At 40.9% G+C, this 15765-nt stretch overlaps 1 protein-coding gene across 1 annotated transcript in view; it reads left to right on the top strand.

Moving 5' to 3' along the window:
* Window positions 1-459: 459 nt before the first annotated feature.
* Window positions 460-15765, top strand: part of LOC144089030 (neural-cadherin) — a 218647-nt gene continuing 203341 nt past the window's right edge. The window contains exon 1 of the mRNA XM_077619838.1: window positions 460-2108. Within this exon, the coding sequence (XP_077475964.1) occupies window positions 1040-2108 (1069 nt within the window). The 5' untranslated portion in view covers window positions 460-1039. The remainder of the gene's footprint in view (window positions 2109-15765) is intronic.

Here is a 15765-nt window from a genome sequence, read left to right as displayed (position 1 = left end):
CTTTATCTGTGCAAGTACGAAAAAAAGTCAGTTTGTTCACGATTTTGAGAACAGCGTCGTGTTTTCTTTGTTTTTTGTGTGTTTTTTTTATCATATTCCTGCCTAAGCATGTCTTGTGTTGTTGATTTTTTTCACCTGTTGCTACTTGGTGTCTCGCACCTGTTCCTCGTCTCGTTAATCCTCGTCAGCCATTGTTTGTTCTTTTCTTCTCGAATCCTCCCTCGTCGATGTCGCTTTTTTGGGGGGTGTGATTTTCTAACCCTGCCTTTCTTTAACTCATGTTAAAAACCCTGCTTTTGTCTCCACCGCCTTTTCTCGCCTCCGCCACAAACAAACGCGATACACTTCCGCGTCGGACTTCCACTCCTCCCATGCCAAGCGGATTGGACGTCTATCACCGAGCGGGCGGCATCCTACGAAATACAAAACGAAGAAGAAGAAAAGACCCACTTCCGGCATCGTGTCGTCCATTTCCCACGGCGTCGACCCCGAGCACTTGACCGGATCGATTTCGGATTTCTTTTAATCCACTCAAGTGCCGTGCTATCGGGGGGAAAGAGCGAGGTGATGTGCACGCGGGGGCGGGTCATCGATCCGCGTGACAAAGGGGGCTCGGGGTCGCCCCCCAGAGTCGTCCCTGAGACGCGGACGTCAAATGAAGAGACGTCGGTTCAACGCGGAGCCGCCAAACGAGAAGAGGACGAACATATACACACGTGCACACACCCTCCTCCCTCCCCCTCCTTCCCCGCTCTCGGGGGCGCGCGCGCCGGTGGCGAGAGAGAGAGAGCGAGAGAGAGCGAGAGCGCGCGCGAGAAACAGAAGAGGCAAGAAGAGGAGGCAGACAGGCGGACGCAAAGTTCTCCCGAGCGCAACATCCTTTCTCGCTCGCAACCCCAGTCCTCCACACACCGGACTCGGACCTCGAACCTCGGAGGATCCGGAAGAAGCGTCCCTTTTTTGAGACGCCCCGCAGAGCCGAGCACCCATGGGTGCCCCCCCGGAGGAGTTGGCACTCTGGTGCTGAGACGCGCCCGTCATGATCCGGGGAAGCCTTTTGCCCATTTTGCTGACGTGCGCGCTCGCCAACAGGACCGCGGAGGAACCGGAACCGGAGCCGGAGTCGGCGCTGCCCTTCTTCCATGGGCATGTGTTCGAGAACGCGCCCAGCGGATCCCGGGTGAACGGGCTCAGCGTCCCCGTGCGGAGGCTGAACACCGAGCGCTTGTGCGGCAGCGACGGTGGAGAGTCGGAATCACTCCCGCAGCCGCGCTGGAGGCTCATGGGCGACGGCAGCGACAGGTTCCGCGTCCTGGCGCACCGCAAGCGGGGCTACCTCCTGCTCAGGACCAACGGCGTCCTGGACCGCGAGGAGCGGGCAGAGTACGCGCTGGTCCTCGGTGCCTGCTGCTTCTTCGGCGGCGGCTCGTGCGTCAAAGCGGCGTCCGTCCGAGTGGACGTGCTGGACCTCAACGACCACCGACCAGTTTTCCCGCACGCCGACGTCCGAATGAGCCTGGATGACGCCACCCCGCTGCGTACGGTGGTCTACACGCTGAGGGCGCGGGACGAGGATAGTGGCAAGAACGCCGAGCTCTTCTACTTCGCGACGCCCAAGAACGGGACTTTCTACGTGGTGCCCAAAAGCGGCGAAGTCCTCCTGGTGGACTCCATCCTGGGGCGACGGGACGGAGCTATTAAGTTCGCGGTGTTCGCCCGGGACCGAGGCTGGCCGCCCCGCACTAGCCAGGGCGTCTCGGTGGAAGTCACCCCGCGCCGCTGGTTGTCCGGTGAGCGAGGAGAGAAGCCGGGAAAACCGGGAGAGCCAGGAGAAGCGCTTCCCCGGAGCTCCAGGTCCGTCCGAGACGCCGCGGAGGGCGGTCCGCTCTTCATCAACGTCTCCGAGGACGCCGGCATCGGATCGGTGGTGATGAACTTGAACCCGGTACGCTTCCAGGCGGCCGCCTTCGAACTGGTGGAGCCGGACGACGCCGAGAGCTCGCCGGTGGTCGTGGGCCGTGACACCGGGGATATTGTCATCGCGCGCCGGCTGGACCGCGAGACGGAGCCGCTAGTGGAGATCGGCGTCCGGGTGCAAGACAAACGTGGTGAGTCTTGCGTTCTCGCGAGTGCGCGTGCGTGTGTGTGTGTGTGCGTGGGCGAAGTTGACGGGGTGACGCGCCTTCAACTTTACGTTTGTCGTTCAGGAACGTTATTTGCGTGTGCGTGTGCGCGTGACACTTAACTATCGAGCTGTCGTTGAACAACATTCGGTCCCAAGATACGAACTAACGAACGCCATTCCTCATCTTATCTCAAAGTGAAATGAATGGATTGACTGCGATTGACGTCCGAGCCGTTTTGAGAGCGAATGGTCGCCCCTTAATTCGGATCGCGTGGCTCCGCCCCCTGCACGCGAACACGTAAACACGATCTTGTGATGCGCGAGTCGCTTCACGCTGAATTATTCAAGGTGGCAACCCTCCAATGTAGACAGCATTTTTTATTTGGGGCGTGGCTTGAGAGTGTTTTGTTGGACAACTTTTTGATGACATGTCCAACATTGTTGGACGATAAGTTGGATAGTGGTCTGCCAAATTCTTTAATATTCTTGCTCAGTTGTTGAAAAGAATCGATTCTGATATTTTATCAGTTTTTTGTCTGTGCCATTGAAGTCTATAGACGTCCAATCGGGTGGGACGGAAAATTTGATTGGTTCTTGTTCGCGGATGAAGTGGAAATCGATGTTAAGCCTGAGTCACCAGACTGTCTTGAGGTCTTGAAGACCGCGTTCATCGGTCTTGATTGTTGATTGTCGTCTTATGCGCCATTTTTTTACAGTCCTGCGAACCATAAGTCCAATTTTATTAAGCTTTTTTGTTTTTTTTATGGTCGCATTTTACCTTCAATGTGTTTAATTGCTTTAAAAAACATGTGTACTGTAGTTTCTGGACTATAAGTCGCATTTTTTTTAAAGTTTGGCTGGGCTGGCGACCAATCCTCTATGGCAATTTATGTTTTTTTTCTATTCTGATTACTGACAGAGTGTTATGCTGTTTTTTGTTTAAGTATAGTTATCTGAGAAGCTCATCTTGACAAAGATAATGCTTTAATTGGCATCCTATTTAGCCTGTTTGTCTCCATTTTCACTTTAATCATGTTTTTTCTTGGTTTCTGATCAAATCAAAAAACTGCACCGCCATTATCGTGACTTGCATTTATATTTTTCTTCTTCATTGTGTATTCTTTGGCTGGCGTGACTTTAGAGTCGGAAAAATACAGTCAGGTGGGCAATTTACACGGCACTTTTGCAGATTGATTTGGAGTCTGCGGCAGAAAATATTGTTGTCATTTGGACGGAAAGTGCCACTAATGATTGTGTTGAGAGTCGACTAACCAATCCTGGCTTTTGTTATTAGTTGACAAATCACTTGAAATCACACAACTTGTTTATATCATGGAAATAAGAAAATATATACATCTTTCCTTGAATTCTGCCTTATTTTGACCAAACTTCTGCATCACTGTAGCAAGAATGAAACATTATTGATGATTTTGACATTATTGACTTGCAATTCATTGGCTGACGCTGGCAGACGTCCAATCCGTTTGAAATACTGTATTTTTTGCATATAAGCCGTATTTATGACTAAAAAAAATGACTGAATCGAGGGTGCGGCTTATATGTGCACAAATTAGACTTGACATGCGCAAAACTGAAAGGTGACAAAGACCAATCGCCATAACGCAATACAGTATTTGAGAAATAGTTTGACAAATATGTCATGATTTTTCTCAAGATTTTCCCTTCAAAAATTTTGAGTCAAAGGGCGGCTTATACGAGAGAAATTGTCAAATTCAAAGATTTTACGGCAATTTTATCATTTGTATGGGTTATACAAGAGAAATTGTCAAATTCAACTCAACGATTTTATGGCAATTTTTTCATTTGTATGGCTTATACAAGAGAAATTGTCAAAATCAATGATTTTTACGGCAATTTTATCATTCGTATGGCTTACACGAGAGAAATTGTCAAATTCAACTCAACGATTTTACGGCAATATTATCATTTGTAAGGCTAATACAAGAGAAATTGTCAAATTCAACAATTTTACGGCAATTTTATCATTTGTATGGCTTATATGAGAGAAATTTTCAAATTCAACTCAACGATTTTATGGCAATTTTTTTCAACGTGACAAAAACCAATGGTGAAAATTGTGAATCAGAGGGCGGCTTATACGCGAGAAATTGTCAAATTCAATCATTTTAAGGATACGGTTTATACGCGGAGGCGGTTTATATGCGAAAAAATACGGTATCTCAATGCACCGCCTTCTTTTTTGACAGCATATGCTCGGCGTGTCTAAAAATTTGCTCAATCTAGCGCTACTCTTGTCCAATCAGCTGTCACCTCGCTTTGTGTTGCCATGTCCGTCTAATCTGCCCTCCGACAACTCCGCCCGGGGCTCTTTTTCGTTTCAATCCCGTTCTTATTCCAAATATGAAGATGGTAACGTCGGGGCCCCCTAAGGTTAATCCCACCCCCCGTGCGCCATTTGGGTGTTCTTTTCCCCCGTGCGTTTGTTTGCACAACCTGTCCGCAAAGTGCATCGAAAGCACATCGGAGCGTCTAATCCGCCGTAATCCGCGTACCTAAATACACTTGGATACGGAGCGCGCTATTGGAGGATTACAGCCAGCTGCGCGTCCCAAATTTGAGCGGGAAGAGCCCATCTTTGCGCCACCACGCTTTTTAATCTGTTTGGAGAGTTTCGAGTTTAGCCACGAGCCTAGGCCCCGCCCACTCCATCTGCTAGCATTATCTCGCTAATCCCGTCCTCGTCCCTCGTTGACCGTACTCTCCTCATTTTCACTTTCACTTTCACTTTGGGGATGGAGCGCCATCCTCATTCGACGTTCAAGTGACTGGGTGGTAAATCTCTGGGTGCGACAACCCACGTGTGGTTTTCTTTTGGATGTGGGTTTATACCAAGGGTGTCGAACTCGGGTTGGTTTGCGGGCCGCGTTAACGTCAACTCCATTTCATGTGGGTCGGACCATTTTAGATATAATATTTAGATTTTTTATTTAAATTGGATTATAAGAACTGGATCAAAATCCCTAAATATTCAGTTTTTTATAGATATAAAACTGTTTATTTGAACTTTTTTTGCTTAGTAAGGGAAAATCTCTTAATCATTATGTTCCATATTAAAGTGGAAAACAGAAAATATTTCTATATATTTTACAAAAGTTTTGAACTAAAAACAAAGAAAAAAATGGATTATTTTAGATATAATATTTAGATTTTTTTTAATTTTCTAAATTGTCAATATATAATTTCCTAATTTCCCCTTTTTAAATCAATAATTGCAATTTTGTAATCCCATTTTTTTCTTTTCGTGTTTTTATTAATATTTTCTGTTTTCCATTTTGATATTGAACATGAAAAAAAATATTTTCTTTCCTTTTGAAATGAAAAACAATTAAAATACATTTTCCCTTACTAAGAAAAAAAAGCTCAAATAAACATTTTTAAACACATTTTATATCTATTACAAAAAACAGAATATTTAGGGTTTCTGATCCATTTCTTTCAATCTGATTTAATATATATATATATATATATATGTATATATGTATGTAGATGTGTATATATATATATGTATATATATATATATCTTTTTAAAAATCAGATTTGATTAAAAAAAGTATATATATAAATATATATATATATGTGTGTGTATATATATATATATATATATATATATATATATATATATATATATATATATATAGACAAAGTAAATGATGAGTGCCGACTTTCTGTTTTAGGATCAAATTCCAATGATTATAGGTGTATATAATATTTCCTAATTTCCCCTTTTTACATCAATAATTGCAATTTTGTAATTCCATTTTTAGCTATATTTATATATATATATATATATATATATATATATATATATATATATATATATATATATATATATATATATATATATAGCTGAAAAATGGGATTACAAAATTGCAATTATTGATGTAAAAAGGGGAAATTAGGAAATATTATATACACCTATAATCATTGGAATTTGATCCTAAAACAGAAAGTCGGCACTCATCATTTACTTTGTCGGGCCGCATAAAATGATGCGGCGGGCCAGATTTGACGCCACTTTGACACCTTATACGTTTTTTTCCCGTATTCTATACGTTTTTGTTGTTGTTGATCATTTCAAATTGTGTATGCCGTATAACAACTTTTGTACGGGTTTTTTTGACATATGTTTTTTATCAACCCGGTCTGGTTTGACCCATTTTGGGCTCTAATCCGGATGGTCTCGGTCACTGGCATCAGACGAAAATGTCACCCTCGACTGCTAATATTGTCCTATTTTGAGCATGATATGCGCAGTCACTTCCGAAATTTCACTATATAAATATAGCGCGTCAGCAAGCAATGTACCCAGCCAGTCAAGCGTCATACAGCAGAATCTACAGAATCTTTAATTTCGTACTGATTGAGCGATTTTAGACTTAAGTGCGCCCTATGTGTGTAATTTTCAGTTTTTTTATCTCTTAATAAGAAAAAATGCAATTATTAATAAGGGGAGATTGACGGATATGTTATACATACGAATGTGGGTGTATTGGGGATGTCCCCGTGGCATATTTTTGTCCAGTCGGAGTCGCCCGATTTTGCGCACATGAATTGTGTTCTCCTTAAAAGTCGTTGGTCGGCGTTGACAGCGATGGACGTCCAATCTAGCAGCGAGCGGTCATGGATTGGACATCCGTTAGCGTCGGTGGAAGTGATTTTTTTTCCCTTCTTTGCCACTTTCGGAGGGTGTTTGTGTACATTAGAAGCTCCCGGCAAGCTTTTTCCACGAAATCAATTGTAGGCGTTGCAAAACACGGCGTCAGGCCGCTGCTCCGCTTCGCCGCTCGATACGCCGGTGGTCCAATTTCAAAGGGGGGGAGTTTGCTTAAGTGACTTGTTTGGTTCAATAATTTCTGTCGACGAGCGAGCGAGCGAGCGAGCGAGCGAGGGAGGGAGCGACCATTCACTTTGCTTTCCAAGTATTCCTGCGTTCAAAGTAGCCTTCCCCTCGAGGTCGTTGACAAAATAACAAGCGCTATAGCGGTTAGCATCTCCGCTTCAATACTGGGAAAAGGATTTGCGTGGCTTTTCTCCGGGTACTCCGGTTTTCTCTAGGAAACCGTTTCAGGGGGTTCTCCGCCCGCCGAGTTGGCTGGGATAGGCTCCAGCACCCTTTTGAGACTCTCGTGAGGATCCACATTACAAAAATTGAATGGATGAATGATTGACAGCTGATCAAATGCTAGCAATTATGCAATTATTTTAACAGTAAACGTACAAAGAATCCTTACACAATATTTTTTTCTTCTTAAAAATGATTTATTTTGAATTCCTGTACCGCTTATTGGTGATCAGGGGGTGCCGGAGCCTAATCCTAGGAAACGGCCAATCGCTGGGCTCAACAAGACAGACAACCAATCACACATTTCACACGCAAGGGTGTCAGATGATTCGGGTTGGTTCGTGGGCCGCTTTAACGTCAACTTGATTTCACGTGGGCCGGACCATTTTAGATATAATATTTAGAATTTTTTTAAATAAATGGATTTAAAGAAGTGGATTAAAACCCCTGAATATTCAGTATTTTTATAGATCTAAAACAATGTTTATTTTAGCTTTTTTATATATTTTTAGATTTTACAAAATGATTTTTGAACTAAAACACAAAACATGGATTTAAAAATGATAATTATTGATTTAAAAGGGGGAAAATCAGGAAATTTAATATACATCGGACCATGTTAGATATAATATTTAGAATTTTTTTTATATAAATGGATTAAAAGAACTGGATTAAAAGCCCTGAATATTCCGTTTTTTATAGATCTAAAACAATGTTTATTCTAGCTTTTTTAAATATATTTTTAGATTTTACAAAATGATTTTTGAACTAAAAACACAGAAAAAAAAATGGAATAAAAAATGACAATTATTGATTTAAAAGGGGGAAACTCAGGAAATTGAGTATACATCTATACTCTTCATTTTAATTTGATCCTAAAACAGAAAGTCGGCACTCATCATTTACTTTCCGGGCCGCACAAAATGAGGCAGCGGGCCAGATTTGGCCCCCAGGCCGCCACTTTGACACCTGTGCCTTACACAAGATTTTTTTCTTTTTAAAAAATTATTTATTTTGAATGTAAAGGGTCAAACTTCCTGTACCGCTTATTTTCACAAGGGGGTGCCGGAGCCGAATCCTAGGAAATGGCCAATTGCTGGGCTCAAAAAGGCAACCAACCAATCACGCTCATCCATAGCAACAATTTACAGCGTCCAATCAGCTTCACTAGCATGTTTTTGGAAATTATACCCGGAAAAAACCCACATCTAAAACTAAAACCTTGATCTCCAAACTGTGAGACGGTCATCAAATTATGACCATATGATCATTCATCTTTATTTTATCAAAGATCTTGATATTCTTCAGTACTTATTTTTGCATTCATGTATTTTTTCGACATGAATACATGAGCTATTTATTTTTTTTAAAAGTGTGCTGATGCCTATTAAATGTCTGAAAGCGAAAGCGCCTCCGGGGCGTACATTTGCCAAAGCGTCAATTGACTCCAAGGCCTCGTTAACCCTAACGACCACCGAACCAAGCCAACGCATTTCCACGCGGCGAGCGACAGACGCCGATGATTGGCCGTAGCATCTCCCCTTTTTTTTTCTTTTTTGCAGAGATTGTGTTGCGCGAGCCGCGTCCCGTTTGCGCGGCAAAGATGGATGATTTAATAGTGGGCACAGCAAATGGCTAAGCGGGCTAGCGCCTTATCGCCCCGCGATAAAAAATACAAGAAAATAACAGCCGCTAGATAAAACTGGACTTGTCATTTGGCGCTCGGTCCAAACTTCGAAGCTAACTTTTTTTTTGACCCGAGCAACCCTCGAAAAAAGCCAATCTTCATGTAAAGTATGCTTTTTTCGTCCGTACAAGGTACCCGCTTAGGCCAGTATTATCATTTATTTATTTATTTTCTGATCGGTTAATCCTTACAAGGGTGGCAGGGGGTGCTGGAGCCTAACCCAGCCAACTATGGGGGACATCCTGAATTGGTGGGCAGCCAATCGCAGGTTACAAGGAGACAAAAAACAACCAATCATAGCCAAGGGTGTCAGCCTCGGGTTGGTTCACGGGCCGCATTAACGTCAACTCGATTTCACCTGGGCCGGACCATTTTAGATATAATATTTAGATTTTTTTTATAAATGGATTAAAAGAACTGGATTAAAAGCCCTGAATATTCCGTTTTTTATAGATGTAAAACAATGTTTATTTTAGCTTTTTTTAAATATATTTTTAGATTTTACAAAATGATTTTCGAACTAAAAACACAGAAAAAATTGATTAAAAAATGACAATTATTGATTTAAAAGGGGGAAAATCAGGAAATTTAATATACATCGGACCATTTTAGATATAATATTTAGATTTTATTTATTTTTATAAATGGATTAAAAGAACTGGATTAAAAGCCCTGAATATTCAGTTTTTTATAGATCTAAAACAATGTTTATTTTACCTTTTTTAAATATATTTTTAGATTTTACAAAATGATTTTTAACTAAAAACACAGAAAAAATGGATTAAAAAATGACAATGATTGATTTGAAAGGGGAAAAATCAGGAAATATAATATACATCTATAATCTTCATTTTAATTTGATCCTAAAACAGAAAGTCGACACTCATCATTTACTTTCTTGGGCCGTGCAAAATGATGCGGCGGGCCAGATTTGGCCCCCGGGCCGCCACTTTGACACATGTGTATTAGGCAATTTTGAGTATTTAACCAGCTAGCCTAGTTTAGCATGTATGTTTTTGGGACAGAACCTGGAAAAAAGATAGTAAACACACAGTGAGGACCCATCAGGGATCGAACCCTCGTCCCCAGAACTGCGAGACGCTCACCCCACCCACTTCTCCACCGTCCGTGCGGCCTCCCGTATTATCATGCAAATCGTAAATATTGCCGATTCGAAAGGAACAAATTCTTGCAGTGGGTTCATTTTGATGATTTTTTAAAAATATAGTACAACTGTTTTGAAAATAAATGAGTTTTGAATTTCGGAATTACAGCCAGAAACTCTTTTTGCTCGGATTTTTCACATTTTAATATTTTAGGGGCGGGCTTAAAACCGTGCCAATGTCGTCAGTGCTTTTCCGGCCCGCCCCTCCCACCATGCAAACAATTTTGGGGGAGGGGGGTTCAAAAGATTGAACACCAGTCCGAGTACCACGGGATGAATAAACTTAAATGTAATCTAAGCTAATCTAAATTCCCCCCGTCCCACTTCAATCGCCGGTGACAAACTCATTTATATTCTCAAGAGAAGGATGAAAAGAGCCACCTGTCACCTGGAGAGTTACGATCCACGCTCTCCCCAAATATGACTCAATCGATCACGTTGTTTGCCAAATAAGTCTTCGCCATTGTGATGATTTGGCCGTGCGTGTCCTTGCGCTTTCCTCCTTTAAGAACTTCTTCTTTTTAATTGAATTCCAAAAGACTGCCTTTAGCCGCTTAACGACGCGGCTGATTTGTAGACCCCCCCCCCCACAAGCCCCTCGCCCCCTCGCCACGTCCTCCAGGAATGGCAGACAGTAGCGACGCGGGTTTTTATAGCTGGCGCTGGCTCACAAGCGAGCCGCTATGCAATACTTAACCGCAGATTAATTTCAGGAGGATCCATCAGCGGCGGCGGGGGAATTCAATTTAGAGGCGATTGGACGCACTCCGACATGGGCGTCTTAACTTTTTTTTTTGTATTGATTGATTCCGTAGCCCCCGACAAACCCACACACACACGGCGAAGATATTTGTCACGTTGACAATAATGCGGCGAGCCAGCGGCCTGCAAAATGCGAATATAATGCAAGTAACGGAAGGCCAATCAAATGTATATTTTGCAAAGGTCGCGTCCTAAAGCCGCGTCGTTAGCGCTTCCGTCAACGGGGACATAAAGTCGGTGGCGTAGAGAAAGGGAACGCGTCGTAAACGGCGAGGCCAGAGGCGTAGGTTTTACGTGGTGGTGGCGCCGGAGGAGCGTCTCGGGCCAACGCCGTCGTGGTGGGAAACGGGCGTGAACGAGACCTTCGTCGAAGGGGAACAAAGTGATTGACTTTGTCGAGGTTTGGTGAAAAAAAATGGTGACCGGTATATGTGGAATTCCAAATGAGCTCAAATTCCAACCAAAAAAACCCACTTGGGAAAATCTTCTTAAAACTCATATAGCCCACTTCCTGTTCCTTTTCAACCACACCTTCAAGAGACTTTTTGGTGGCTCTATTCATCATAGACACGACCACCAAATTTCAAATTGCTAACTCAAACTAGCTAAAGGAGCTCTTCATTTTCCAATCATTTCCAAGTAGGCAAAGACCATTGGAAATTCTTATTGAAACTCATGTAGCCCACTTCCTGTTGCTTTTCAACCATGACTTCAAGAGAATTTTTGGTGGCTCTATTCATCATAGTGACCACCACCAAATTTCAAACTGCTAACTTAAACCGGCTTCAGGGGCTGAATTTTTAAAATCCTTTCCTAGAAGCTGTAGACCATGGGAAAATCTTCTTAAAACCCACATAGCCCACTTCCTGTTCCTTTTCCACCACCCCTTCAGAGACTTTTTGGTGGCTCTATTCCTCATGGACATGACCACCAAATTTGAAACTGCTAACTCAAACTGGCTTCAGGGGCTGAATTTTTTAAATCATTTCCAAGTAGGCAAAGACCTTTGGAAAATCTTATTAAAACCCACATAGCCCACTTCCTGTTCCTTTTCAACCACACCTTCAAGAGACTTTTTGGTGGCCCTGTTCATCATAGACACATCCACCAAATTTCTAACTTCTAACACAAACTGGCTTCAGGGGCTGAATTTTTAAAATAATTTCCTAGAAGCCAAAGACCCTGGGAAATTCTTCTTAAAACCTATATATCCCACTTCCTGTTCATTTTCAACCATGGCTTCAAGAGACTTTTTGATGGCTCTATTCCTGATAGACACAACCACCAAATTTCAAACTGCCAACACAAACTGGCTAAAGGGTCTGAATTTTCCAGTCATTTCCTACAAGGCAAAGACCATTGGAAAATCTTATTAAACCCACATAGCCCACTTCCTGTTCCCTTTCAACCATGGCTTCAAGAGACTTTTTGGTGGCTCTACTCATCATAGACACATCCACCAAATTTCAAACTGCTAACTCAAACCGGCTTCAGGGGCTGAATTTTTAAAATAATTTCCTAGAAGCCAAAGACCATGGGAAATTCTTCTTAAAACCCACATAGCCCACTTCCTGTTCCTTTTCAACCACCCCTTCAAGAGACTTTTTGGTGGCTCTATTCCTCATAGACACATCCACCAAATTTCAAACTGCTAACTCAAACCGGCTTCAGGGGCTGAATTTTTAAAATAATTTCCTTGAAGGCAAGGGTCCCTGGAAACTAGCCCACTTCCTGTTCCTTTCCCAGCATGGCTTCCAGAGACTTTTTGGAATATCCCAGCAAGTTGAAAAATGTCCAATTTCCTCCCTCCCCATCCGACCGATGGACACAAAATAACGATTCCCGACGAGAGCTTTCTCGGGATTAAGATATTTGATCAAGTTAATCGCGTGACCGCTGCTGACTTAACGCCAATTAATGAAGGTTCTCACGTCCGATCCGCTTTCTCCACACGCGACCAATCCTCATTAGACGCGTAAATAACATTCCGCTCAAATTCCGGCAGGGCATTTAAATGTGCTATTTGCGTTCTAATCTGGGAAATATGTACTCTAATTATAGCAAGATGCCAACACAGAAAATCTTCCACTTAACACCGTGGGCAGGGGGTTTTAATTCAAGCAGTTTAATTAAAAACAAAACAAAAAAAGACAGTCCCCAAGAGATCAAAATCAGATAACGCGTAGATTCTATTAAAGAGCTTGTAATGTAATTATTAGCTTTGCGGCAACCTTTGCAAAAGCAGGATTCAAAATGGGAATAAAATCTTATTGCTCACATCTACTTTGTTAAAATTAATGAAATTGATTTATTTGTAAATTGGTTTTCTTCATAGCTTGAAGCCATTTTTCAGGAAGTCCAACATTTCTTCAAAATAAAACCCTTGTAAGTATAAAGCTGTGATGTACAATGACATATAATTTAATGCATTTAGTTTAAATACGAAGCCAATTATTTGCTTTTAATTTTACATTATGTAGCCACGCTTTTTCTTTCAAAAATATTTATTTGAAATGTTTTATTCAAATTAATTTTCATATTTTAATTAAATATGAGATTATAACCAATAATCCTAGCAAAATGCTGTGGTTGGGTAAATTTTAGTGAAGGTAAAATATTTTATTTAAAAAAAAACTTCAATATTTTAACATGAATTTTCATTTTTGATTCTTTTTACATAAGTAATTTAATGTCATAAAAATAAATAGCAAAAGTACTGCTCTAATGGTATCCTTTTATTTGTTAAAAAAAATTATTTATGTATATTTTCAATTCAAAAAGAGAAAGCTTTAAAAAGTTTTTTTTCCTTAAATTCTTTAAAATATTTGTAAATATTTCTTTTTTATATAAAAATGTAAACAAAAAGAACAAAAACATGTAAAAATGTAAACAAAAATAATAAAAACATTTAAAAATGTGCACTAAAAGAATATTAACATTTAAATATGTAAACAAAAACAATAAAAACATTTAATAATGTAGACAAAAAGAATAATAACATTTAAAAATGTCAACAAAAAGAATAAAAACATTTAAAAATGTCAACAAAAAGAATAAAAACATTTAAAAATGTAAAAAAAAGAATAAAAATGTCAACAAAAAGAATAAAAACATTTAAAAATGTAAAAAAAGAATACAAATTTAAAAAAAAAGAATAAAATGTAAACAAAAAGAATAAAAACATTTAAAAATGTCAACAAAAAGAATAAAAACATTTAAAAATGTCAACAAAAAGAATAAAAACATTAAAAAAATTAAACAAAAAAAATAAAAACATTTAAAAATGTAAACAAGAAGAATAAAAACATTTAAAATGTAAACAAAAAGAATAAAAATGTAAACAAAATAATAAAAACATTAAAAAATGCAAACAAAAAGAATAAAAACATTTTAAAATGTAAAGAAAAAAATAAATACATTTAAAAATCTAAACAAAAAGAATAAAACATTTAAAAATGCCAACAAAAAGAATAAAACATTTGAAAATGCCAACAAAAAGAATAAAAACATTTTAAATGAATGTCTGCCATGGAGCGCAAATGAAGTGCAACCCTCCCACTTAAAAATGGATTGGTCGCGAACTGGTGACAAATTTCTTGGAATTCACAGCCGAATGATGAAGAAAAAGAAAAAGAAAAAAAAGCCACACATTTGTCTGACCATCCTTGGCACCGGCGTATTGAATCTTATCTAAAATGAAGCTTTATAATGCAAGGCTTTTATGACGAAACCCTCTATTTTTGTCTTTTTTTCCATTCGTTTTTTGAATACTAAATGAAAAAGCGCACTTGTTATTTTGTATTTTTTTGATGGACGTCTGTCGGCGCTCATCTGCGAGGTCATCAATGCCAGCCTTTGTGGCGCCCGGGACGCCGGAAGACTGGCAAATAGCGCCGTTTCTCACGACCCGCGCTCGCCACCAGCACGCCGTGGACAGAAAAAGTACTCGCGACCTTTGAAAAAACTGGACTTTTGCCAAAAAATGATCAAATTATCTTTAAATAGATGTTTTTCATGAATGAAAAATAAATGTTGGCCCGGTGGAAAAGTGGTTAGCGGGTCTGCCTCGCAGTCCGTCGGTCGAGGGTTCGATCCCAGGCGAGTCCTGGCTGTGGGGAGTTTGCATGTTATCCCCGGACTTGCGGGGGTTTTGTGGCGTACACCATTTGAAATGATCAAAAAACGGATAAAATCCGGCAAAAAAGTTTAAATTGAGCGGTATGCTAAAAGCTCCGGGGACCAAAACGGACTGAGCGGCGTCTGCCGACCTCCTCCGTCGTCAACAAAGAGGAAAGGCTCCATTATTTGGTCATCAAGGGAGGTCGGCATGGCGCTCATCTCCTTCAATCAGCGCTACCCGGGCAACAAAAAGCACTTTGTGTCACGTGGAAGTCAACAACCAAAAAAAAAAAGGCGAAGCCAGCGCCCTAATGAAGCCGCTTTCCTTTTGCGCCATCCAATAATGTAAAGTGCGGCTAAACAAGACGTACGTAGGAAGACACGGAGAAGATGACAAGAGCCACCGTTTGCTATCTGCCGCCGCTCGACCCATCGTCATTTCCTTGAGTGCTGGGACAAGGAAGTCTTTCTTTCCAATCAAAGTGTTGCTTGGCGACCAATCTCTCTCTCTCTAACGTTTTCAAATGCTAACAGTGACTGCAAAAATCTTTCTTTCTCGTCCATTCATTTATTTGAGATTCATGGCAAACGCTCCCATTTTGGCATACGTCGGTACCTATAGGTCACGTGTGTCAAAATGGTGGCCTGGGGGCCAAATCTGGCCCGCCGCATCATTTTGTGTGGCCCGGGAAAGTCAATGATGAGTGCCGACTTTCTGTTTTAGGATAAAATTCAAATGAAGAGTATACATGTATATTATATTTCCCGATTCTCCCACTTTTTAATCAATAATTGTCATTTTT

This window comes from Stigmatopora argus, chromosome 2 (assembly GCF_051989625.1).
Source record: "Stigmatopora argus isolate UIUO_Sarg chromosome 2, RoL_Sarg_1.0, whole genome shotgun sequence".
NCBI lineage: Eukaryota > Metazoa > Chordata > Actinopteri > Syngnathiformes > Syngnathidae > Stigmatopora > Stigmatopora argus.
Note: the sequence above shows the minus strand (reverse complement) of the source record. Positions and strands in the feature narration are given on the sequence as shown.